The sequence below is a fragment of the Diceros bicornis genome, chromosome 20 (genome assembly GCF_020826845.1).
Source record: "Diceros bicornis minor isolate mBicDic1 chromosome 20, mDicBic1.mat.cur, whole genome shotgun sequence".
NCBI classification, from domain to species: domain Eukaryota; kingdom Metazoa; phylum Chordata; class Mammalia; order Perissodactyla; family Rhinocerotidae; genus Diceros; species Diceros bicornis.
This window is the reverse complement of record NC_080759.1, coordinates 56,038,766-56,064,777: the sequence shown is the minus strand read 5'-3', so window position 1 is coordinate 56,064,777 and position 26,012 is coordinate 56,038,766. Positions and strand designations below refer to the sequence as shown.

General features: G+C 40.0%; 1 protein-coding gene across 1 annotated transcript in view; it reads left to right on the top strand.

Moving 5' to 3' along the window:
• The window catches only part of ADCY2 (adenylate cyclase 2), a 278,833-nt gene that overhangs the window by 83,821 nt on the left and 169,000 nt on the right, over positions 1-26,012 (top strand). The window contains exon 2 of the mRNA XM_058563511.1: positions 5,466-5,615. Coding sequence (XP_058419494.1) covers positions 5,466-5,615 — 150 coding nt within the window. The remainder of the gene's footprint in view (positions 1-5,465; positions 5,616-26,012) is intronic.

The window sequence follows — 26,012 nt, the reverse complement described above, 5'->3', positions numbered from 1 at the left end:
AAATATTAGCTTCTTACAATGTAACACATGTCTCTTTAGAAATTCCTCAGAAATACCTTCCCCACACCCTAGTAGAGGGTCAGACGAACCTGGACGAACCTGACCTGACCCATGTGAATTGGGGTGGGATGGGACGGTACAGGGACAATCCTGAGAGCCTAGCCTGCTAGGGGCCTTCCCTCAAGTCTCTTAACTTTTTAGACCTTTGTTTTTTTGCCTATAAAATGAAATAATAAAACATATCCATCCTCCTGATCGTTTGACTTTCTGGACACTTGCAAGGGTTAAAAGACACAAGGTATGTTTGCAAGAGCAATGGTGATCACTGCGAAAGAAGCAAATGACAATTTGCTGACAAATAGCAGCCTTCCCATCAGCACAGGATTTGCTAATTGTGCATCTCCTGGAATCACTGAGTTACCGCACACTTGCAAAAAGTGCAGACAGAGAAGTGGGGAGTGGCAGGATGACCAGGCTCTGCAACGACTTTTTGGCACAGCCTGGTTTGTACAGATCCTGTATCACAGTCCCTGCTCAGTTTCAAGGCCTGGTTTGAATCTTCAGGGTAAACTTTGATGGCTGTTATTACCTCAAACGATTTGTTTTCTTCCAAGATGTCTCGTGGGAGGCCAAGTTTCCCCTCCTGTTTTCTGACAGATGTGAGAGTAGCTAAATGAAGCAACAAGATAAAAGAAGACATCAAGACAGTAGGATGTTATAAAACACATCCAACATTGTGAAAATAGGATTTTTTTCATGTATTCTTCCTAACAATCTTCTGGAAAATAAAATACTTTGATATTAGTTTCAAAAAGAAAACCTTAACCGAATCACTTCCTTGGTGCCCTAGGTTTCATACAAAGTCATTATATGAATGTACCCGTTTGAAAGAAAAATGCTTTAGGACATCAATCACGTTTGTAAATTTGTATAGTTATTAAAATACCAGGGCCAATTTTGTTCATCTTAGAGTATAGTATTTCAGGATGAAACGAAGTATCAGAAAATGCTTGGAATTTGATTAATTTTTCCATCAGAAAAAAAAATAACACATTTTACTTGACATTAAAGCTCTTAGTTGTTTATTTCTTCAGGATTTTCCTTTGCGTGTGCAAATAAAAATCGGTAAATGTGTTCTTTCCAATTATCCATAGCCAGGAAGTATTCGAATTGCATGTTATTTGAAGTAATGCACCATCCAGAATGAATGACCAAAAGAAGGCTTTTCCTTAATTTCTGTGACAGTACAAATTTGCTAACACACTGTGTCAGGCAGAGACCAGGCAGCACTGGGAGTGAAGCCACAGTTCTCTCCAGAAAGCTCCTCCTGCCTTCGACGGAAAAACAGACAGACAGACAGCCTTCCCTTGTAGAATGTTGGGGGAGCTTCTTAGTAGACAAGAAATGTCTGCCTGGCCAGCCACACTGGCGATGTGCACAGGGCCCAGTAGTACTGGGGGAGTACCTTGACTTCAGTCTACAAATAGGATTTAAACACAGAGGCTCTCGAATGTTAGACTGAGCTGGAGGAAGAGATAACTTGTCCTGGGCGACAGTTGCTAAGGGAGGCGGTGATGGCGTGGGCCAGGCGTTGATGGCACAGGAGGCAGCAGTTCCTAGTACAAGCAGAGGCAGCAGCCTCTTACCCTGGCTGCCTACCTGTGGGAAGAAGAAGTCTATGGTAATAAAGAGAAGAACTGTGTGCCTTGGGGCCAACGGTCTGTTGAGGGAAGACCCTCCGACAGGGCTGGTCATGCAAAATAGAAGCTACTGTCTTGCTGGCTCAGGTGGGAGCTGAGAGCTTGAGGTGGACAGGCCTGAGTGGAGTGGCCATGTCCCTTCTGGGAGCAGCACAACCTCAGCAGTGGGGTGGAGAGGCCGGAGATGGCAAGGACCACAGATTACCCCACAGGGGGCCTGCAAGGCGGGGCATCCCATCCATTGGACAAGAGCGCACCTCCCGCTCTGTTCCCTGGCAGGGGTATTCAGAAGAGATAACTGGGGAGTGGGATCCTAGGAAGAAAAGGAGGAGACAGTACCGGCCGTCCCAGTGGTTAGATTTGGTGTTGTTATAGAAGTGCCCATTCATACTCCCTGCTAAGGGGGCCAGGAGACAGGTGATGGCTTCCTCCAGTTCTCTTGCTCATATTTGGTTCTTATTTTGGAGGAGCTGACTTCCTAAAATGTTTACATTTTTGCTTTGAAGGCATTTTTTAATGAGAAAAAGAAAAAGCTCTCATAGATAAGCAGTAAGTTACTTTTATTATTATTTCAGCTGCATCTAATAAGGAAAGCAATAGTATTTTCAAATTCTGAGCAGCCTGGTTAGTGTCGGTGCTTCTCATTTCCTGCATTCTTTGGTGCATTCAAAGCAAATCCAGCAATGACAAGGTTTGAAGAATCTTTAGCAAAGTAGATAGTCATTTTGCAGAAGTAAAGTATGGCAGGGCTGAATTAGTTGCACCATTGGGCACGGCACAGAAATTAACTCCTGTCAGCTAGAGGAGGACCCTCCTCAAGTAGGAAGCCAGGAAGTTCACCAGATTTCCCACGTGAAATGATTGACAAGATTGACATTGATTGACAACCACTGGTTGACATTCACAGTGGTGATGTATGAAAGTACGGCAACGGGAAGGAGGAGAGCCCCGAGCAGTTAGGAATGTTTGGAAGTAACACTGAAGACTGCCCCTCACTCCCACACTCTGTGCCAGTGCACACACTCACACACAAGCACACATACCTCCCGCGCAAATGACATGCATGTGTGACACATGTGTGTCACATGCACACATCACACGTGCACCACATAGACACATACACATATGTGTGACATGCACATATCATAGGAATCACACACAGATCATGTATAAATTACACGCAGTATGCACACATACTTCACACATTACACAAACAACACATACCATGTATAGCTACATATCACACATACATCACACAAATCACACAGAGACAGATCATAGACACACATGTACCACATGCATGTACTGCACATACAAATCACACACAGCATACACAGCACACACAGATCTTACATTCAAATCATGTACACACATACCAGACATAAGGCACACACAAATCACAGACACATATCACACATGTGCACATATCACACACACATACACACAGAGCAATACCCACAGTTAGTATTTTAGTCATCCGTACTACTAGGGGGCAGATAAAGTATGGACGCATAAGAGGACATTTTCGGGGGGCCGTGAGGATGTGGGTGAGCTCTGGGAATACTCCACCTGCAGTGCCTGTGAAACCAGTGGGTTAGACAGGACAATTGGAAGACCTCTTCTAGACTGAACAACACTTTCCCCCACTTCTAAGGGGCATCTGTGTTTACTCACAGAGAGAAGCTCATCATACTATTTTCCAGTGTCTAACTCTGTCCTGCTTTGCCCCTCCATCCCCAAAATGCTTTTCTCAGGGCTTTAGGAGGCTAATAACCAAAATCCCTATTTTCCACCTGTGTTCAGAACCTATCGAGAGACAGACAAGGGCATCAGGTGGTAGGAAGAACAGACTATCACCTTTATTACTATTGCAACTCTTTGGAGAACATGATTTAGGTCTGGGCCAAATGGACTTACTACTATTCCCCTGGATTAACCCATCTCCCCACCCCCAGCACAGAGGCACGTGGGTCCACTGGGCTCCCTGCTTGGCTAAGAACAGAGGAGATGAGAGTGACCACTTTCCTCAGAGGGAAGACCCCCTGAGAGGGGCAGAGGCCAGGCTAAGCTGCATAGTATCAGGATCCTTCTCCCAGCCTCCGCAGTCAGATAAATTCGTCCTACTGTCATAGGGAGGAGTGACTACAGTGTGCAGAGGGGGGGCAGTGTGATTCTCTGAGAATTCCCATCACAGGGAACCTTGAAAGTTTTGGAATAAAATCTCCCCCAGTAAGTTGGAGTCATAGCCACTCACGCTCACCATGTCAGGTGATGATGGGATAAGATGATCTGGGCTAGTGGGGGAGTCTTAGAGAGGAGCACAGGACTTTGGAAACTGACGCCCTGCCTTCATTGTTGAAGCCACTAGTGACCTGTTTGGTGAGAAGCAAGGTTATGAGGAGGGGGACAGTGGGGCATTTTATCCAGGTATGGCCATCCATCCTCTGGCAGACCTGTGGGTCTAACCCTGAACACTTAAAAGCAAAAATCAATAATGATCAGTTTTGTATATTACTACTACTCGCTCCATGTAAAAAGTGTACTAATAAGAACACACACTGAGAAGACCATTGTTGTACACTTTGGTGAGAATATCAGTGGAACATTTCCTCAGAGCAATTTTGCAATATGTGTTAAGAACTTAAAAATATTCATGGCTTTCAACTCATTGTATTTTGCTAATCGAGCTTAAGGAAATGATGAAATATGAAGCCAAAGCTTTATACACAAGCTTGACCACTGTAGCATTACACAAATGCAAAGAATATTAATAAAGTAAGTGTGAAATAGTATGAACATAACTAAATTCTGATGTAGTCATAGAACTGAACATCATCTAAGCATTCAAAATCCTGTTTCCATAGAATTTTTATGATGCGAAAAAAATCTGATTAAATGTTAAATTTAAAAAGCAAAGCAAAACGCTACATTCAGAATGAACTCAGCTCTTTTGGAACAAAATGGAGGTCTTGAAAAAACAAAGTATGACACCAACTTTGAGAATCTGGAAGGATGTGGAGTGGGTAGACAAGGCCATATGGACAGCAGAGTGTTCTTCCTGAGAAGGGCAATTATAGGTTCTTTTTAGTTTTTCTTTGTATTTTTCTGTTTTCCCCCCAAATTTTTGTGAACATGAATTGCTTTTATCATCAACAGAGTAACAAGTTATACATTTTCAAAAACTATCATATTCCTATATAAACAAGAGATAATGGGGAATATCACTTCTCCAGGCTCAGTGAATACAGTTTTGGGGTGAGGGAAGCCTGTGTCAGTCACCTAGTGTCACAATAATGCTGTGTAACAACCATGGCATCTCAGTGGCACACAGTAGTAGACTATGGTTGGCTGAGTGTCTCTGCTTCATGAGTGTTTCATTTTTCTGGGACCAGTGGGCTAGCCAGGGCATGTTCTTTTCCTGATGAGACACAAGAGAGGCACCCAAAACATGCAAGGACTTCTAAGCCTGGGCTAGACCTGGCACTGGCTTGCTCCCGCCCACATTGTGTTAGCTGCAGCAAACCACATGACTGAGCTCAAAGACAAGGGAGGGACTGCATAGTCATCTGTCAAAGGGCATGGATCCAAGAAGGGCATAGAATCCGTAAAGGTAATAGCTGTTTTCTGTTAAGTAGATAAAGCAGAAAAAATTAACTTCCTGCAGAATCATCTCTTTGAAGACTGTTGCTACTGTGCATTTTGTTATTGTTGTGTTCATGTGTTAGAACCACTCACCCTGTTGAGTGTCCCTTTCTGTCTCTTTAGATCCTGGCCAACGTGATCATTTTCATCTGCGGGAACCTGGCGGGAGCGTACCATAAGCACCTCATGGAACTTGCGCTGCAGCAAACATATCAGGACACGTGCAATTGCATCAAGTCCCGGATCAAGCTGGAATTTGAAAAGCGTCAGCAGGTAAATGCATTTTCAGTCTTCCTTCCACATTATTTGAGGCATTATTAAAAGGATGTTCTTACTGTTAATGTCAAGTGTGCAGTTCATTCATTCACGGGCATCAGAAAGAAACCGGGGCAGCTAATTGCCCGTGCCCACCCAGCCTCGGGCCGTGCGCTTGGTGGAGTGATAAACCGAAGAGCAGAGGTGGTATCTTCAGACCCAGACCCAGTGACCACAGGAACAGCCACATGGCGACAGCCATGTCAACCACCATCAACACGTGGCTGGGGAAATTCAAATAATAATAACAATAATAATAATGCTTCGTTAAGGCACTCACTTTTGGTTAAAGCACATTTCTCTGTGATAGTGTTTGTGACAAGTATTTGCCCCAGCTGAAATCTGAGCTGTGCCATCACGGCACTTTGTATAGTGCCTGTTGTCCACATGGGATGAAATGATCACATCGTTCTTGAGGGAAGTGATTGGAGTTGGGAAGGAGGGTTTAGTAGGGAACTGGTTGTTGTAGTGTCAGAGGCTGTCCTGCAGTGATTGCTGTGGGTGATGGATAGACACGTACATCACAGAAATACATGGTTTATGATGAATGAAGCATCACAAAAATAAGAAATGAAGCAAGTAGGAGATGGGGGAAGCAAAGCCTTATAGTGTCATCACAGATGGTGGAGAGCTGGTGAAATAGATATGCTTTGGAGAGGAAACCACAAAATACAAGGAGACCTGTATTTGACATGCTTAACTACAGGTGACGGTGGGATATCCATGTGAGTCGCTTTGTTTTTCTTGGGTTTGTGTATTTAACACCAGGGACCCAGTTCCCATCTATCAAGATAACAGCATGACTGGCTATGAACACCCCACTCCACCTCTGAGACCCTCCATCACATTACCTATGCTGATACCAGTATTTGGCACATAGAAGATGCTTCATTATTATTTGTTAAATTATATTGAGTTAGTCCATTCTATAAAATTTCTTCAAAATATATTATGGTGATGGGAGCTAAAAATATCTTTTCAATTTTGATGCTAGACTTTTATTTGTATATCAACTGTTGAATAGTAATCAAATTCACTTTTGAAAACAGAGAGTTCAGTTCACTCATTCAACAAATATCGATTGGGTACCGAGTTTGTGTCAGGCCTTATTCTAGGCTCTGGGATATGGCTGTAAACATTGTTTTCTCCCTGGTATTATTAGCAAATCTCATGGTTTGTTTATAAAAAAAAGTATTTTGTTTTACAACAAAGGTATTCAGTAACGAATGTTTAATTCTTTGATCTCTATGTATAGCAAACTCTGGATTCAACATTAAGAGATAGGACTGTTATCCATTATATCTTCATATACCTATGTTCAGTGATACTTTAAACCTACGTTCTAGAAAATTCCACAGTTTCAACAAACAGCATTTAGTGTTTGTGGTTCTTCCCTCTATAGAGTTTAAATGTTTTAGGATAGATGGTTTCCTTTCTCAAACAGTAGTGACTGGGTCAGGTTGGTCCTGACAGGCATATTTAACTTTCTTTTCCATCACCTCCAGAATCTACTTCAAATAGCACCAAGGCTAGGGAGGACTGGAATTTCAAGTAGATAGATTATATAATCTAGTACTTACACGACCAGCTTTGACAAAAGCAATGTCAGACTGTTGACTTCGTCTGTGCTGCACACTTCTCTGAAGAGACCTTGAGCAGTCAGAGCCAGGTGTCACCCCTTGTCACGGTGATCTGTGGCATCAAAGTGGTCAGACAGACCACTTTGACCTTACGTAGCTCAAGAACCAGACCAATGAGGCAGCCCTTGTGCTAGAGACTTTATGGGACCAACATGAGAGGTATTATAAGGGCATTTACTAGTTTAAAAAAGAAAAGCCAATGATCCTTTTTAAAATAAGGAAAGAGAAAAGAGTAACTTTGAAGAAAAATAAGACCTTATTCTAAAGATGTTTAATAAAATATAATTTGACACCACAAACGTAATTTGACACCACAAACGTATTTTGCCACCAAAGTTGGGAGTCAACACTCAGGGTCTGGTGCCCAGAATGTAGTACTTTTCTTGTTTTAGAAAATATGTTCCTAGAATTAGAATGAATGCTTGTACTTTTTTTGGACCAGCATGTAATTAAACAGGAACAAAAATTTCTCTTAGTTAATAAAATCAGTAAGATATGGTCTGATAGATATAAGGAAACAGATAAAAAGTGTCTAATGGCAATCTATGTGTCCTTCGTACAGAAAAGCAGTCTCTGAGAGGATGAGGCCTGGTGGGCCACACACCAGATTAAGCACCTCACAGACCAAATTAAGGTCCAAGGGTTCCACATGTCACTTCCTGTCCACCTTCATCACAAACCATCTTTGCTTCATCCACAGTCACTACGGCAAACAGCAGTGTCCTTTAGAGTGCTTCAAATTCAGGGGTAGGGGTGTATGCTAAGCAGCTCCAAAACAATTTGTTTAAGCCGCTATTAGGATAAAATCAGTACCATCTATTTTAATGTTATATATCAGCAGTTGCCTCAGAGCAAGTCGACACTCCCAGTGGTTGAGTGGCCGCCATCTTGAACGGTTACTCAACCATGTTTCACAGCTTCACCCCCTGCTGTCCTTAATCCTTGAAGAAGAAGGCAAATGTCACATGAGCCCAGGAAGCTGCCTCTTCTGCAGCCCTGCTGGGGGCTATAAATAGTGGTATTATTGGAAAGTACCTAGGGATTCTGAAATCTTTTCAAAATTGCTCAACTCTATACTTTCTTTTCTTCAAATTTTGTGTTATTTTTCCTAGATGCAAATGAGATGAATTTCTAGAGATTAAAAACCATGTTTAAATAAAGTGGCTGTTTGTGCTATAAGATTTGGGGAGAGGAGAGAATGAAAAATGTTAGCAGAGATTTTCTCAGAGTTCTGTTTTTGTCCTTCAAGTGACCTCGCTGTATAAACAATAAAAATCCTGACTTTTTTACCAAGTGAGAAAACCAATGCATTGTATTAGCATGTGTTACCATTAGTATGGAGGCCACCTTTGGGGACTGAAAGTGTTCTCAGTGAGTTTTGACTTTTGTCTTAAGTTTCACATCCTGCAGTAAAAACCACAGCCATTTCTTGAGCACCGTGTCAGTGCAATAGAAAGTTCTTCATCAAACCTGAGGAAACAGCGAGTGTTTCTCCCTGGGGTGTGTAATAGACTCTCAGGAATTGATGAGAGCTGGATTCAAAGCAAAACAAGAAGCGTCTCTCCTAACCACCTGGGCAGTTGAAATACACGTTGCCTCTGTAGGAATAAAAACTGTTTACTTTTTAATACAGAGAAAATAAACCCTCTTCAATTTATATGTTGTCTTTGTTTTAAAGTAATGTAATTCAAATAATTTTTAATGGTTTCCCTTAATCTGGAGCCATGCGGTGGATTGAATATGAGAGAATATGCCTTGTGGTAGAAACTACTGATCAAGCGAGGCACCGACCCTGTGCTATGGCTGAATCTGCCCCCCATTGTCGGGGGTTAGTGAACCAGTAGGCTTCCTGACCATCCTTGGGGACAAAATTGTTTTTCCTCTCTGCGGACTTCAGTGGGTCAACTAGGTAGGTGGTCCTTCTGTGTCCATGGTTGGGTAGATGATGAACGTACCAATCTCTATCCTAATATAACAGCAAGTAATATTATGGCATTACTAAACATATTGTATAAATCATTTATGACGCCAGGTAAAATTTTTCTGAAGTTGTTTTAGATTTGGACAGCTAAAATTTGGTCCTTTCTCATGAGGAACAAGCAGAAAAGAAGGAACTAATATTTATTTGAGTCCTCTTAATGTGCCTGGTAGTCTATTTAGTACTTTTACATAGACTGTTGTATCAGTTTCCTATTGCTGCTGTAAAAGATTACCACAAGTGTGGTGACTTAGAACAGATTTATTATCATACAGTTCTGGAGGTCAGAAGTCCAAAATCAGTCTCATGGGCTAAAGTCAAGGTTTGAGCAGGGCTGGCTCCTCCTGGTGGCTTTGAGGGGAGAATCTGTTTCCTTGCCTTTTCAAGCTTCTAGAGGCTGCCTGCATTCCTTGGCTCCCAGCCCCTTTCTCCATTCTCAAATTCACCAGCATTGAATCTTCCAATATCTCTCTTTCTCTCTGTCTCTCTCTGTCTCTTTCTCACCTCTGATTCTGCTGTAGTGTCTTCTTCCCTCTCTCTGACTCTAACCCTCCTGCCTACTTATAAAGATAATCTCACCATCTCAAGGTCCTTAATTTAATCACATCTGCAAAGGTCCTGGTTTGCCGTGTGAGATAACGTAGTCACAGATTTCATGGACTAGGACAAGGATGTCTTTGCAGGGCCATTATTCAGCCTACCATTCTGTCTTTATTCCTATATCAACTCTATGATGTAAATCTTTTTTCCCATTCCAGTCAAATAAAGGAACTGTCCAAAGCACTTGTCCAAGATCACTCAGCTAGTGGGTGTGGCTTTTTCTGACTCTTATGTTGGTCTGTATGCGTTTTTTGGGGTGATCTCTGAGGATAGGTTAGCTAGAGATTTTCCCAGCCATGAAGGACATTTTTTCTTTTTTTTTTTTAGTTAACTCTGTTGTTTTTTATTGCTAGTTATATAAGAAAGCATAAGACAATATCAAACATTTGTCAGATTTTATCATCAGGCAATATGTTGCCACCATAAGCACTGTATCATCCATGCAAATGTTAAGAAGTTATATGGAAGATCAGTCACACAGGAAGCCACAATGTTAAATCTGCCTGTGAGTTTCTTTCTGTTCTGTAGTGGAGTGGCTGAGAAGAGGGTGGACTCAACACCTGAGTTGAATCCTTTTCATATGGTCTTTTAGTGTGACCATGGTCAAATTTCTTAACTTCTCTGTGTCTTAGTTCTTTTGATGGAAGTCTTACTTGATCCTTTGCCAAATTTAAGAAACAGTCTTTCCAGTAGCCAAAATGGTATCCTGTTCAGAAAGTGGTCAGTAGCTGGTCTTGCCATTGAACTCTCATGACTCTCATGCACTAACATTAAGCAACAGAAATCAGCTGCCATCCTGGCTGAGGCATTGACTGCACTGAGGCAAGAAGGAGTGTTTGAAGCAAGCCGTGCCGTCTCCCAAGTTCCCTCTGGAATAGGCTTCATTCTTCCTTGAGGCAAACAAACTGAACAGAGAATGTTCTGCTTTGTCTGCTGGAACATTTGGTGGAGAGTTGTTATAAACACTCTTTTTACCAGCCCCATCCCGCATGTTCAGAAGTTTACTTTTATCAGAGGAATGCACGGTGCAAGGTGATCCTGGCTGCTCATATTACAGGACTCATCGTTTCTCCCAGTTGTCTTCATCTGAGGTGATGGGTGGAGTCCAAGCTGAGACAGCTCAACAGTATATGCCTCTTGATGGAACCAAATTGGGCATAAAGAGCTCAAGAAGGGTTTGAGCCAGTGAGACTTTCTCACTGCAATCCCTGAAGAATGAAAGCAGCAAATTTTGGTATAAATGTTATCCATGACCTTCAGGTAGGGTGGTGGGCCCAACAGAGATGGCAGAACATGAGAAACACATAACATCACACAGTATGTACAGTTTGGTTCACATGTGCTGACCCCATTCAGGCTCTTGCATCCTCAAAAATTATTAATTTCACTTTCTTTCCACCCCGTGGAATATGTTTCCGGTGTGTCCACATTTTTCTGTTTTATTAAATAATCACTTGTATAGATTTTTCTTTTTTATCTCTTCCTTGGTGAAAAAGTCATAACTTACATCATTCTTCATCACCACTTTTTTCCATTTTATCAAGTGATGATTTATACACTTTTCTCTTTGGTATTTATTGTTCCCTCGATGGAGAGGGCATAGCTTACATAGGTGTTGGTCACCACCTTTTTCTCAGGACTCATTGTGAAAGATTGAATGATGTAGAAGACAGCACTTATGCTTTGCTTGAAAGTTGAAAAAATGAAGAGTCAAGATTTCATAAAAGGGCTCCCTCCACTGTGTTTGCCATTCAGATCCATCAGAATGAAGTTCAAGAATTGCTCTAATAGTTTGTACCACATTGTATTGTATTGATGATTTAAATTCTCATGGAGCTCGGATATTATCCTCATTGAGAAATTCCAGGGCAAATATTCCAGGATGCTACAGTTTCTACCATGATGCTTATGAGTGCTTTTAAATGGGAAATGAAAATCAATTTCAGAAAAAATATCTCAATAACCCTCAAATCATCAAGCCTGCAATATTTTCTAAGTCTTTTAGTTAGAATGGTTGAGATCACTACATATTTTCAAAGACTGCACTGAAGGCCACGCTGTGAATGTGTACTCTGGCTCCTTTAAGGAGGAATAAACAGTTATGGATCCAAGATCAGGAGAAAGAGGGGGGAGACCATAGGAATAACTCAAATCTTGATGCCTAATGAAGAGCACCACTGCAGGAGATTAGTAATCGGAGCTCACAAAAATCGCATTAGCGACTGTTTGTTCATTCTTTAAAAAGTGAGACATTCTGTTCTAAAGGAAAAAAATAAAATACAGTTACGGTAATTAATCAAGCAAAGATTCTTTTAATGAATTAAATATATGCAAATGTCTATTTCTATCATGAGAATAGAGAAACTAAATGGTAAAATAAAACTCTCCAGAAATTTCCTCTGTGTAAGAAACTTGAGCAAAACCCCCAACTAATGTCCATGGTGAGGAAGCAATTCATGTATCTTGTTGGAAAAACACTTGGGAAACATCATATTGCTCCAGCTTATCACAAGCTAATCTTTGTTGATAATATCGGGGAAGCACAAGAAAACAGAAGTTGCATCCCGAGGAGAGCACCTAGTTTTGATATTTTTGTCCCCTGGAAGTTTTCAGCATTTCACGGAAACTGCTTACTTTTTATACCCTGTGATGCAATATTTTGATGCTGGGAAGAATGTATAATAGGCAAAGAATAATCTAATGCAAAGAGTCAGGAAAGTTCTACATCATTTGATATGAGTAAAATAAAGCCAATAGAGAGAATTCCAAAATCCGTCCCTCTGGTTGCGTTATCCATTCCTCTGGCGTATGTCACACACAGGAGAAAATGGGTGCCTAATCCAAAATCAAAGTCAAAATGTCAAGTCTTCTGTGATTGCTGCCATACTTTTCTTCCTGCAGATGTCACCACAGGTGGGCCACTGTACCCTTTAATGGGGAAAAAGGCATTTTGGACTCTGAGTGGAGTCTGGAGCCAGCATGGAGCTGGTTTAAAAATGTTAAAGTGGGGCCAGCCCAATGACGTAGTAGTTGGGTTGGCATGCTCTGCTTCAGCAGCCTGGGGTTCAGCAGAGTTCAGATCCCAGGCGTGGACCTATGCACCGCTTATCGAGCTGTGCTGTGGTGGAGTCCCACATATAAAGTAGAGGAAGATGGGCATGGATGTTAGCCCAGGGTCAATCTTCCTCAGCAAAAACAGGAGGATTGGCAATAGATGTTAGCTCAGGGTTAATCTTCCTCACTAAAAAAAAAAAAAAAAAAAAAAGTTAAAGTTATTGATACTGTGTGCTTAAGAGTTTATTACCCTGAGCACAGTCCTGATACAAACACCTCCCATGGCATTGGTGCTGTGCTTACTGAGTCAAGGCACCTATTGGTGTCTATATCAAATTGAAAATTAGGACTTACGAGTTTTAGAATTTTGTTAATTGCATCTGTGTTTTCAAAAGGTGTTATTCTTTGGAGTTTTCCTTTTTTAGGTTGTCTGAGTATCCTGAAAGTTTTAGGAAACTTTGTTCTAGGGCTTCTCTAGAAGAATCCTTTAATCTATTTAGATATTATGGGCCGTTTAATATACGTATGCTACTGGATGTGAAAATTCCTCCCAGAGACCTGTTTTTCATAAACGTGAAAGTATTTAGGACTATATAATATGGTCAGGAATGAAGCATTTGAGCTAATGATATGCATATAAACCTGTACATAAGCTGTTCAAAGAGCACCTTTCAAAGTAAATGAGTTTTTACAAGTATTTTTTCATTAAATACAGGATTATGAAGGCTCTGGAAGGCCCTAGTTCTCCTATCTACCAAAACTCCTATTTCACAAATTTTTCTTTGATTATCTGTTATGTGGCAGGAGATTGACCCAGGGAATACGGTAGTTCCCAAGTCTAAATGTCCCTGTTGTCTTTGTCTTAAATGCCAATGGCAGGAGACAGACCATAACTTACTAAATGCATAAGTTTCATGAGAAGATACAACAAATTATGTGACAAAGCATGGTGGAGAAGGTAGGGTGGCGTGTTGGAGAGGCCAGTCAGGGAGGTTTCTTGGGATGAAGCATTTGAGTTGAAACGTGAATTACTGAAGGATGCAGGCCTATGACGACCTGATGAAAAGTGCTCTAAGCAGAGGGAGTCGGGCCTTCAAAGGTCTTGAGTTGGGACCCAAATTGGCCTGTTTGAGGAACGTAAAGCTCAGTGGGAAAGTTGGGTAAGAGAGGAGAGTTAAGAGGGAGACAGGAGTCAGACCACATGTTGGGCCTTGCAAGATGTGTTAAGGATTGGGATTTTATTATATATTGACTGGGAAGTCACTGAAGAGTTTTAAGTAAGGTAGTGAAATGAACTGATGAACATTCTTAAAGGATCCCTCTGACTGCTGGTGGAGAATGGATTAGAGGAGGAAGGAGTGTTAGCAGTTGACCCATTACGAGTCATGGCAGTAGTCCAGACTAGAGATAAGGGTGGCTTGGGTCAGAGTGGGCAGACTCAGGGCATATTTTGGCATTAAACCAGTAGGGATTACTGCTGGATTAGGTGTTGGGTGAGACAAAAATAAAATAAGAAAGAGTCATAGGTTTTGACCTTGAACAACTGGGTAATGTTTGACATGCTACTTCTAAGATGTCAAAGTCTTTGGGAACAATATTTATTGAAAGTGGGTGTGGAGGAAAAATCAAGAGTTGAATTTTGAACTGTTAATTTTGAGATACCTATTATGTGTCCAAGGGGAGATGCCAAGCTGCAGTTGTAAGTAAAATCTGGAGCTAAAAAATGTAAATTTGGAAGTCATCAGCATATAGTTGGCATTTAAAGGACCAAGTGAGATCCCCCTAGGGAGAGAGTATGATTAGAAAAGACAAAAATGACCCAGGACCAAACCTCAAGCATGCCAACCTTTGAGAAAGCATAGAGGGAGAGGAATCAGCTAACATCGCTGAGAAAGATCACCTATTATAAGGAGAAAAGCCAGAGTGTGGTTCAGTAGAAGCTAAGAGAAAAGATTTAGGGGGACAGTGGTCAACTTATGCTGAAAGAGTCACAGTGGGAAGAGTGTAAAGAGCAGACCACTAGTCTTGGCAACATGGCAGTCACCAGTGGCCTGGGCAGAGGGGTTGGAATGACTGAGTTTGGATGAGGAGAAAATGGAAAGTGAGGAAGAGTATGCAGTGAGTATCAACAGCTCTTTTCACATCTGTAGCAGCAGAGGAGCCAGAAAATGCCAAGCAGTTTGGTTGGTCAAGGTTTTCTTTACCCAAGATAGAAACCAATGTTGTATCACATATCTTACTATGACATCTCTGGCAGTGATTTTAAACTGACTGTTAATAGTTTCTGCTGTATTATGTCACATAGTTTACCCAATGTGTCTTTCTTTTGTTCTGAATCATTGATTCTCAGGAAGGGATGGGCAGAGGGATTGATTGATTTTTCTAGAAAGGCAACTGAGTTCCTGGATTGCAGTTACTAAGTAATCACAGCTGTAGTCCATTGTGTGTGCTAGCTCATGTTCTGGTAGTAGCAGCTAGAGAGATTTGAACCCAAGCAGAAACACCAAAAAAGGGTTATTTAAAAATGTGCAAACAATAACGACATAGAAACCAAGACAGGGAACAGAAAAGTTGGGAAGTCAATAGGTAAAATAAAGAGAATGAGTTAAGACAAAAACACAAGCTTCCACTTGGGTTAACGATGTTTTAGAAACACTTTATTTATTTATAATTTTATTTATTTATTTTTTTCCCCAAAGCCCCAGTAGATAGTTGTATGTCATAGCTGCACATCCTTCTAGTTGCTGTATGTGGGATGCGGCCTCAGCATGGTGGGAGAAGCGGTGCGTCGGTGCACACCTGGGATCCGAACCCCGGGCCGCCAGCAGCGGAGCGTGCGCACTTAACCGCTAAGCCACGGAGCCGGCCCTAGAAACACTTTAAAGTGGGCCGGGCCCTAGAAACGCTTTAAAGTGGGCCGGACCCTAGAAACGCTTTAAAGTGGGCCGGGCCCTAGAAACACTTTAACGTGGGCCGGCCCCGTGGCTTGGCGGTTAAGTGCGCACGCTCTGCTGCTGGCGGCCTGGGGTTCGGATCCCAGGCGTGCACCGACACACCACTTCTCCCGCCATTCTGAGGCCGCATCCCACATACAGCAACTAGAAGGATGTGCAGCTATGACATACAACTATCTACTGGGGCTTTGGAGGTGGGGGGAAGAGGAGGATTGGCAATGGATGTTAGCTCAGGGCTGATCTTCCTCACAAATAAATAAATAAATAAATAAATAAATAAATAAATAAAACTGTTAAAAAAAACACTTTAAAGTGAACCATAAGATTAAATGTTAAAAGAAACACAACTTATCCTCTTAGCAAAAAAAAAAAAAAAAAAAAAAATCAGCACATATCAATGAGTGTGCCGTTATAACCATATTCCTGAGAGGGTCAGTACCCAGAGCATGAAAGTTGCAAGGTTGGGGAGGTTTACTAAAAGCATAATCCTTGTTATGAGAATGGAAAAAGCAAGGCTTTCAAGGTTTTTCAGCTGAAGGTAAAAACCTATTAGTAACCAGCAGAATTACTAGAGTTGAAAAGCAAAAAACGAAGAGCAGTGGGAGGCAGCTTTGGCCATCTGCTTGGGTTAAAAGGGAGAAAGCGGCAGCAGATACCCTGAGATTTTCCGCCTGCCCTACGCTGACTCCTGCGCGTCTGGATTGGCCAGATTCCAAGTGACCAGAGTCCAGGGAATAATGTTTAGCCTCAGAATGGAATGTTCATGTTTTTCTTTTTCCGGTCCTGTTTTAGGCACCTTTCTGGCCCCTTGTGTGCCAGATTGACTTCATTTTCTGAACAAATAGTGCAGAATAAAAGCATGAATATTTTATCATTGATGGTAGAATGAGCTCAGACTTCTGATGAAAGTCTAAGGCTCTGCAGGCCACGCTGGGTATCTCGGCCCTGCTGGAAATGACCATCCCCTGGACGAGTTTTAGTTAGTGGTGTGGGCTCTTTCTCGCTCTGGGAGAAGATCCCATGATTGGAGGAAGAAAAGTGCCTTCGAACGAAACACAAAATACACTCAGCACGAGGCAGGGTGCACCGTGTGCAAGTGCCTTGCAGGTGTCCGAACAAACCCAGATACTGTCAAATATGTCTTCCTGCCATTCACAAAATTAATATAACACTTCATCATGTTAGATCCTCAAAGACTAAACAAAGATAAACAGCAAAAATGTGTAATTCCCTGTTCTCCCAGGCCCATATGCCTCTCCCCAAAACTTTCTAGTGTAATTTTGGCTGGAGTATTTCTATGAACTTAACTTATTTTGGCCTCATTGTCAGGGAATTGATCAATATCCTTCCAGTAGGGAGTGTACACACAGAATTGTGTTTGTGTTATGAACAACGCAATTTTTATGTCAGAGAGAAAATGCAAACTTGAAATCACCCAGCCTGTTAACTTGATCCAGATCTGCTAAAGAACATGCATTTCAATTAGCCTGTATTAAAATGCTTGGCTCATGGATGCAATTGTGATGAAATTTTGCAGGATAATGGATCTTTAAAACAGTGTTAGATTTTCACATTGATGAGTACAGCACTTAACGTAATTACTATTTCAAATCTTTGCTGGTGAATTTTATTAACAAGTGGAGGAAAAAGATGTTTAGGGGGAATATTTAGGAGTAAGTGTTGCAAAGGGTAAGTCAGTACATAGAGATGAATGTCAACAACAGATTCTACTCTTTAAAAGGGGCAGATAGATTTAGAAGCCCTCAAAATGTGGGCTCAGAAGACATAATGCTTTCAAATAAATGAGCTTTCTGAAAAGTTATGAGTAGGATTTTGAATGCTTTATTGAAAAACAGAGGGAAATCCTTTCATTAAAGAGCAATGTACTTCATCAGCTGATTTAAATGAATATAAAATGTGACAAATTCCACATGAGAGAGAATTGATGGGTCTCTCAAAGTTGCTGGTGAATAATGGAAAAAATTTAAAACTTGCCTTTAAATAAAGTTTGCTTTTTATGTGCTGTCATGAAAAATGTTCCTATCATTTCCCATGTAAATTAGCATTTATAGCTACTGTCTTCTGCCCTTGATAACATCGTGATTTTATTTTATTTTATTGGGAAATGAACACTATGAGAATGAAACTTAAGTGGCTAAATAAGGAATATTATTATGCAAAAAAAAAGAGATACCAATTTTATGATATTTTGTGGGTATTTTCTCTAGAGAATGAGTTTGATCATTTCATCTCTTACTGTCTTTCTTTACTGGTGAAATAGAGTGATTGGCTGGATTGTCTTCTAAATCTAAAGAAATAATGGCTAATACAGTCCTCCAGCTGAAAATGGATTTGGAAAACTTGCTTTTCTGGTGCTTCAGAAAATGTTCTGTATGTGCTCCCTGTTCAGGTATTCTTCACCGGGGAACCTCTTGAGAAGTAAGATGGGGAATTTGAAAATTGAGTGCTACTATATATGTCTCCAGTGTCACTTATGCCCTGCAAGGCAAGACCCAGGTCTGATGCTCCTGTCACACCTCCTCTCCCAGGGAAGTGCGTGGGCTTGTGGGAGGCAGGGAACCCACGCCCCTTCACAGGTGCTCAGGTAGGGGGTTCAGCATCTGTCAGGGATGTGGTTAAAGGGTTTATGTGTCACGAGGGAGCCAAATTGCCCATGCCACCTGCCTCAAAATTCTTGGATTCTGTGAACCTCTGTCTGCAGTGTATTGTGCTGAAATTGGAGTTGTAAAAAAACGCAGATCAAAGACACTGATCTCTCAGCACCCCAAACTTAAGGAAAAACATAGACAATCATAGTGTAAGATGCAAATCTATTTTTTTTATTTCTGATGAGTTATCTTTATGTGTTCTATTATATTATGATATTTCTTTTGTCATATATTAATTTTTTAGACCAAATCTATTTTATCCAGGAGTTTGGCTCTATGCCCTTGTCCCAGTAACTTCACAGTTGTAATTGCTATATTTTGCAGTACTTCTTATATCTTACAAGATTACCACAACCTTCCCTTTTTATATATATTTTAATTAGAATTTTCTTTGATTTTTTTTTTTTTGCCTGTTTGTTTTTCTGCATAGACCATGGGATCATTTTTTCAGGTTCCTAAATATATTCCTTTAGCCTTTTCATTCAGAAATATTAGATTTCTCTATTTATAAAAATGTACCATTATATCCATCAACAAAACTTTTAGGGTTTTCTCTACAAAGCTCCCACACAATTTTAATAAGTTTATTCTGAAATTTCTGTAGGTTTTTGTGCTCTTGTGAAGAGGTTATTTTCTTTTCAGCATAATTTTTATCTGATTATAAACGGCATGCAGTGATGCTGTTGGGATGTATATTTATCTTGTATCCAGACACTCAGGAAATCCTCCGTTCACTCTAATAGTGCTTTCTTCCTGAACCCATATACAATAATCACGTGCAAATTATACTTTATGTTTTTCTACTTTTAATTTTTCACATTATCTGGTATCAAGAGCTTCCAAAGCTGCCTTGAATGACATCATTCAATTCAGCAGCTTTATTGGTGCCTGTGCTTATGGGAAATGCCCATCTTGTTGTTTTTTTACAATTAAATACACAAACTTTTTAAAAACTATGTTTGATGAAGTTTTTTCTAGCTTCTTTAAACATTCCTCTTTTCACCCATGCCAAAGTAATCTAAACTCACCTTTGTCTTTAGAGAGAGAAATTTAGACCATTCGCATTTGTTGTCATAATCGTTATTCCATATCTAGTATCTCTCGTTCTGTTTCCTGATACTTATGGTTGTCTCCTAATCATTTTTATAGTAATGTCTTTCTATTTCTTTTTCCTTTTAAATGTGTTTTGTAAGGCCTCTATTCTGTTTCTAACATATCTTGTGAGCATTTTAGAATATCCCGCCATTTTAACATTATAAGTATTATGTATGTAAATGGTCCCAATAACGCATATCTATGTTATTCCTTGCTAATAAACATTTGAGTTTCTCTTATTTTAAAATTAATAAGTAAACTATGAAAAAAGCTATCTTTTCTTAGATAGCTCACAGTATCTTCATTTTTTCTTCCTTCCACTCACCACTACACTTCTTGAAAAACTAATTACCAGTCTTTGTTTCTCTTTCCTTCTTACCTGCTTCTGAACTTCACTATTCAACTGCCATCAAAATTCAGTGTTCAACTGAAAACACTTGCTAAATTTAAAGGCATTTTTCATCTTTGATTTCTGCAATGTTGCCTTTTGTTGCCTACATTTTTGTCTACTTGGAGATAAAATGTTGTTGGAGGGAAAAACAAAATCATCCTCTCTTGGTTTCCATCACCTGGTACCATTCTGATTGTCTGACATTTTTTCTCTTCACATCCTTTATAGACCCTCGTTCTATTCCTACCCTCCAAACACACAGACATTCTTCAAGGCTCTGTACAGAGGCACCTTTTCTCCAAATTTGTGTTGGTCAGCTTTCAGCTCATCATACATTTTCAATTATCCTCTCTGGATTAATGGCTCTCAACACACTAATTGTGCCCTCCACCTTTTCTGAGTTCCAATTTTTCATTAACACCACAAACTCAGAATGTCCAAACTCTATCTTTCCCCAACCACACTTTTCTGTCATTCTTTCTATTTCTGTTAGTGACTTTCCCCTTCTTTTTCTCACCCCAACTCTAAATCTGCCTCCGTGTCTCTGCTTTCTCCTTTGTGTCCCCCATAAAGTCGTTGCTCTGTTGTGTAGTTTATATTGGCCAGTCCCACTGCCTCCTCCTTAGTTTAGGTTCTCACTGCACCCTGCCCTCATCAACTTCATGCCATACAGTATTATTGTGTTAATCCTCCCAAGGCTTGGTGAGTATCAGGGGAAAGCTGAGCCTGGAAATACCCTTGCTTGATTAATAACGCAGTGCACTTAATAGGGATTCTTTAAATTGTTTGCTGAAAGACAGTATTGTATAGTTGTTGTGAGTATAGCTGTGGTTCCTCATTGTTTGGTTTTGAATACTTTGACACCCCTTGATACCTGTGTGACCTTGGAAAAGTTATGTAACCTTTCTGGTCTTCTGTTTCCTCATCTGTAAAATGGATGTCTTAGTCCATTCAGGCTGCTGTCACAGAATACCATAAACTGAGTGGCTTTTAAACCACAGACATTCATTGCTCACAGCTCTGGAGTTTGGAAGTCCAAGGTTAGAATGCCAGCATAATCAGGTCCTGGTGAAGGCCCTCCTCCGAGTTACAGACAGCTGACTTCTCCTTGTATCCTCACATGGATGAAGGGGTAAAGGATCTCTGTGGGGTCTCCTTTATATAGTCATGTACTGCATAGCGACATTTTGGTTAAGGGTGGACCCAATGGTGGATCAGAGTGGGACCCATCCACCACGATTGTGGTCCCATAAGATTAGTACCATATAGCCTCAGTATATAGTAGGCTATACCATCTAGGTTTGTGTAAGTACACTCTGTGATGTTTGCACAGCAAAGAAATCATCTAACGTCATATTTCTCAGAACAGATTCCCTGACTGTAAGGACATTAATCCCAATCAGAAGGGCTCTGCCCTCATGACCTAATCACCCACCAAAGACTCCATCTCCTAATACCGTCACATTGGGGTTTAAGATTTTAATATATGAATACTGAGGGGGGACACAAACATTCAAATGAAAACAATGGAGTAATGACATTACTCACCTCAGTAGAGTCGTGGGTACTTTATACATTTTTATTATCACTCAAGGGGCATGTGCTCACTAAGTATATAAATATGTGTGCGTGTGTGCATGTGCTCACTATACATATATATATTTATATTTATTTATATATATTTATAAATATATAATTAGAATGTATATATTTTTAGAATGTTTATATATTTAGGATATATATATTTAGAGTATATAAACGTACATTCTGAATTCCAAGTGGCCTAAAGAGAGTCCACAGAAAGTAGCTGACACTTTATAACAGGGCAGAAGGACAGCTGAGGCTTGTTTGATGTGCTGTTAGCTTCACTGGAAAGTTTCCTAGAGGGATAATAAAAGCAGAGCCCGTATCTACATCTTCCAAGTTCTTGGAAAAGAGAGAGCGAGTGCAACCCCTAAAGGTCAGGAGGTACTTTTTCAGCCAACAGACTGTGAAGGAGGAAATGTTGACAACTGGGAAGATTCAAGGACATCCCAGTGAGAGTGTCCAGTTTGTGTAGGAGCTTTGGGGTCACCAGGTTACCAGTGAACAAATTCCTAATCACATATATTACCTTCTTTCTAGGAAGATCTTTATCCCCATCCCCTTTTAAGTCATTATTGAGACATTTTTTTATATGAGGAAATGATAAAATCCTTGAGTTATAAGCCTGAATCTTCATTTATTCAACAGGCATTCCAAATATCCATATTGGACTCATTTCTATGCTGCTAACATTTCAGTATTAAGGATAAGGAGAAAAGCGTCTCGAGTTTGAAAAAGCTGGTTTAACTGCTGTGGGATGAGAGTCAGATTTGCATTTCTCATAAACAACACCAGATGTTAAAAAACAGTAGAGCAAAATCTTAAAAATACTTAAGAAAAGTATTTTGCACTTTGATTTGTGCACTAAGTCAAATTACCATTCATAAATGAGGTTAAAATAAAGACTTTCAGGCATATGTGGACTCAGAAATTACAGCCCCCACACATGTATTATGACACAGCGATTTGAGGATTTCCTCCAGTAAAACAAACAAAAATGAATTCAAACGAAAGAGAGACAAAGTTGGGGGATTAGAGAAACTTTGTGAGCCAAGAAACTGGTAAAGCTTGAGAGTTAAGACTGAATAATTGTAGTTGCCTAATGTAAAAATAGCACTGTTAATTAAAACAGCAAGAAGAACAAAACTCTAATGTTTTAAAAATCAGATGATTTCAGCTTGGGAGTCATTGAGTTGATGGATATCTTGTCTAGAAGAACTGATTACTTCTAGAGAGCAAAATTTTAAAAACAAGAAATGGTTTATCCTATTGCTTTCAGTCATAATGAATATTTTTCATTTCAAACAACACTAAAAGAGAGAATTAGATTTTTATGTTCATCAAAGTGGATCACGTATTAAGTTTGAAAAACTGTCTTTTAGTGGCAATTCAAAATTCAATGCAAAGGGAAAAAAAAACATTGCTTACATAAGGACAAGCCATCTTGAATATTCAGTTTAGTACAGAGTCTTTAATCTTTTTCTTTGAACTATATGCAATAATATCTCAGTATAAGGACCAAGTGAATAATGCGTATTACGTTTAAGCTGTGAAAGTCAGCATCCTCTGAAGCACATTATACATTTCACCATTATTGGTATTTGGTTTACATAGCATCTTTCATCTGAGGGAACTGAGTTCTATATAAACACCATAAATATCACATTCTGTAGAAATATCTCATACTGTGGTGTTATTGCCATAAACACATAGGGCAGGGAATTACTAAGGTTTTAGCAGAAGCTTGTGCAGATGGGTAACTTACCCCGCTTCCTGAAGGCAAGATTCAAGAATAAGTTTTATTTGGAATAATTTGCTCCTGGGAGCGTTTGCCTTCACTTCTATGTGTCCCAGCGTCATCCTCCTGACGCATTCAGTCTGAAGCTTTTCCCCTGTAAAAAGTGATGGTAGGAAAGTTTGGTGCCCTCAAGAAAGGTGAGTACCTTCATTCTAAGCAGAATTTCCTGACTGACCAGACCCATCTATCCTTCTTTAGAAGCTACGAATATGCCTTTCAAATTCTAATGTATAGAGTTCTGCCTGATTATATGGCCCACCCTGGAAGAGTGCCATTCTTTGTTTTATTTGGTTGGTTGATTGGTGTTTTAACTTTTCTGTGCCTCAGTTTCCTGATCTGTAAAATGTGAGTAGTGGTGGTGTCTGCCCCAGGGTTGTCCTGGGGATGAAGTGTGTATGGCAGAGACCTGGAATAGCTCCCCCACACAGTGAGCATGCAGCGCACCTTAGCCACTAGGTGGAAATTGTGTGGATATTTGACCTCACTGGCTCCTATTTTCCATGTGTTGTGAGTTGACGGCTTTGCACAGAAATTGGTCTATTGTATGAACACTCAGAAATAACCCCTAAATGTTATGGGAAAAAGTAGCCCCAAATATATACTTTTGGAAATTTGCATTGCCTTTGACATATCTTAAAAATTAAGAAAATAGCCACTCTATTAATGTAAAGAGGTGCTGAGAATGAAGGCTGTAAACCAGCTAGTGTGTTGCTGGGCATCTGGCTCCCTATTTTTGCCTTCCCTTCCCACTCCACCATAACTTAGCAAAATTTTAGACATATTAAAGATCTACAAAGAATCATTAGTCCTAATTCTTGCAGGTCAAACTGTCCTTGACTTTGGATGTTTCCTGGTGTTCTTTTTTTCTCTCTGCATCGAAATATTTCAGACCTGAAGTGAAAAGCAAAGGGACAAATACTCAGATCCCCTGCCTCTTCCTCTTCCCTTCGAAGAGCCCAGGGGAGGCACAGGCTGAGGGTGATGTTGGTGCTCCCTAGGCGTCAGTGTCTTCACGTGTAGAGTGCAAGTCTGAACCTCGATGGATTTCTACCAGCCTAATGGTCCATGATTTTACATTTTTCTGATATTATTTTCAACCTCTCAAAACCTCCAAAAAAACTTTTATGACTGGCTTCCTTTTTTCCATTTTTACCTCATCTCAAATTCTGCCTATGATTTTGGGGTGTTTCCATTAAGCTTTTCTCTCCTTCCTGTCTGTGGACATTCATTTCTATCCTGTGGGTGTGGCATTCATGTCTCATGGCATGTTACTCCTATTCTAGCTAATTATTTTCATGAATTGTGAATATCCATGTATGCTCATTACAAGAAGCTCTTCAGAGCAAAGCATCAGGATAAAACGGTTTCTTAAGTGGTTAGTTATTTTTGCATTTACAAAGAAGAGTACTACTATGACATAATGGAGAAGAATACTATTTAGTCTAGAAATATGTTTTCCAAGAATGTCATCAATTGGTTGTCCAAGAATATCAATATTCTTCATTCTGGTGGTTTCAGATAGCGAGCCCTCGCCAAGACGTATTTCATGGCAATAGAAAAAGGCCAAGTCACCTAATAATTTAAAAAAATCTTTGTCAAGTAAAATGTCTAGTTACAGAAAAATTGACTTACTATAAGAATTGAAATATATAAAAATGTACACAATAAACTAGTCTCGAGTCATAAAACCTAGAAAAGGTTAACTATAGATAAAATAATTTAAAACCTTTGTGTGTCATTTAATAGAATTCTGATGTGCAAAAAGGTATTATTTTAAATTTGTGAAGCAAACCATTTCTGCCATCATAGACAAAATAGATTTCCTGTCAAGTTCTGAAAAATAATGGAATTGGATAAAGGTCTTTTGCTCACAGCTGTGGCTTACACAAACAGTGATGGCTCAGAAGATAAGCTACTAGAACTTACTGGACATAAAACTAGTCTAATAGATTGGAACAGTCTGTTATAAATCACTTTTCTGGCTAGGAAAATGCTATCATCTTTACATCCTCAGAGTCACACAAATGGGATCCACTTAATATTTAGAGATATACTCACTGAAGGAATTTCTTTGTCCTTTTCTCGAATGTTATGATCACTTTGAAATATAAAAAGCAGAAGTCACATTATTTTTTCTGTTTTGCTCCTCACTTGGATAGCAACTGAGTAAAATGTTCTTGAACCACAAATATTGTGTTGATGTGGAATGGAGCATTGATATAAAAATTACTTCCATTTACATTCTGATTTCATATAGGATTAAGCATGGAAATTTGAGTTCTCTGGACACTATTTCTGGATGCATAGTCAGTTTAGAGCACGCACAGCTGAAATCTCCACGTTCTTTATCAAGCATGGTAAATGTAGCAAGTTCTAAGAGTCTGGAGGATGTGAATGTAGCGTTTACTAAACTACATACTATTATATACATTTAGAGACAGAGAAAGTGAGAGAAAGGGGAATGAAACTATGTATTTTTTTTTCTGTTACTTTATTTCTGTAGAGGAATAAGAGTTGAAGAAGTAGAATGTGCACTACTTCAAAGTGAGGAGGGCTTTGCAGGAAGCCTTGCTTGCTTGCCACTTCTAAATG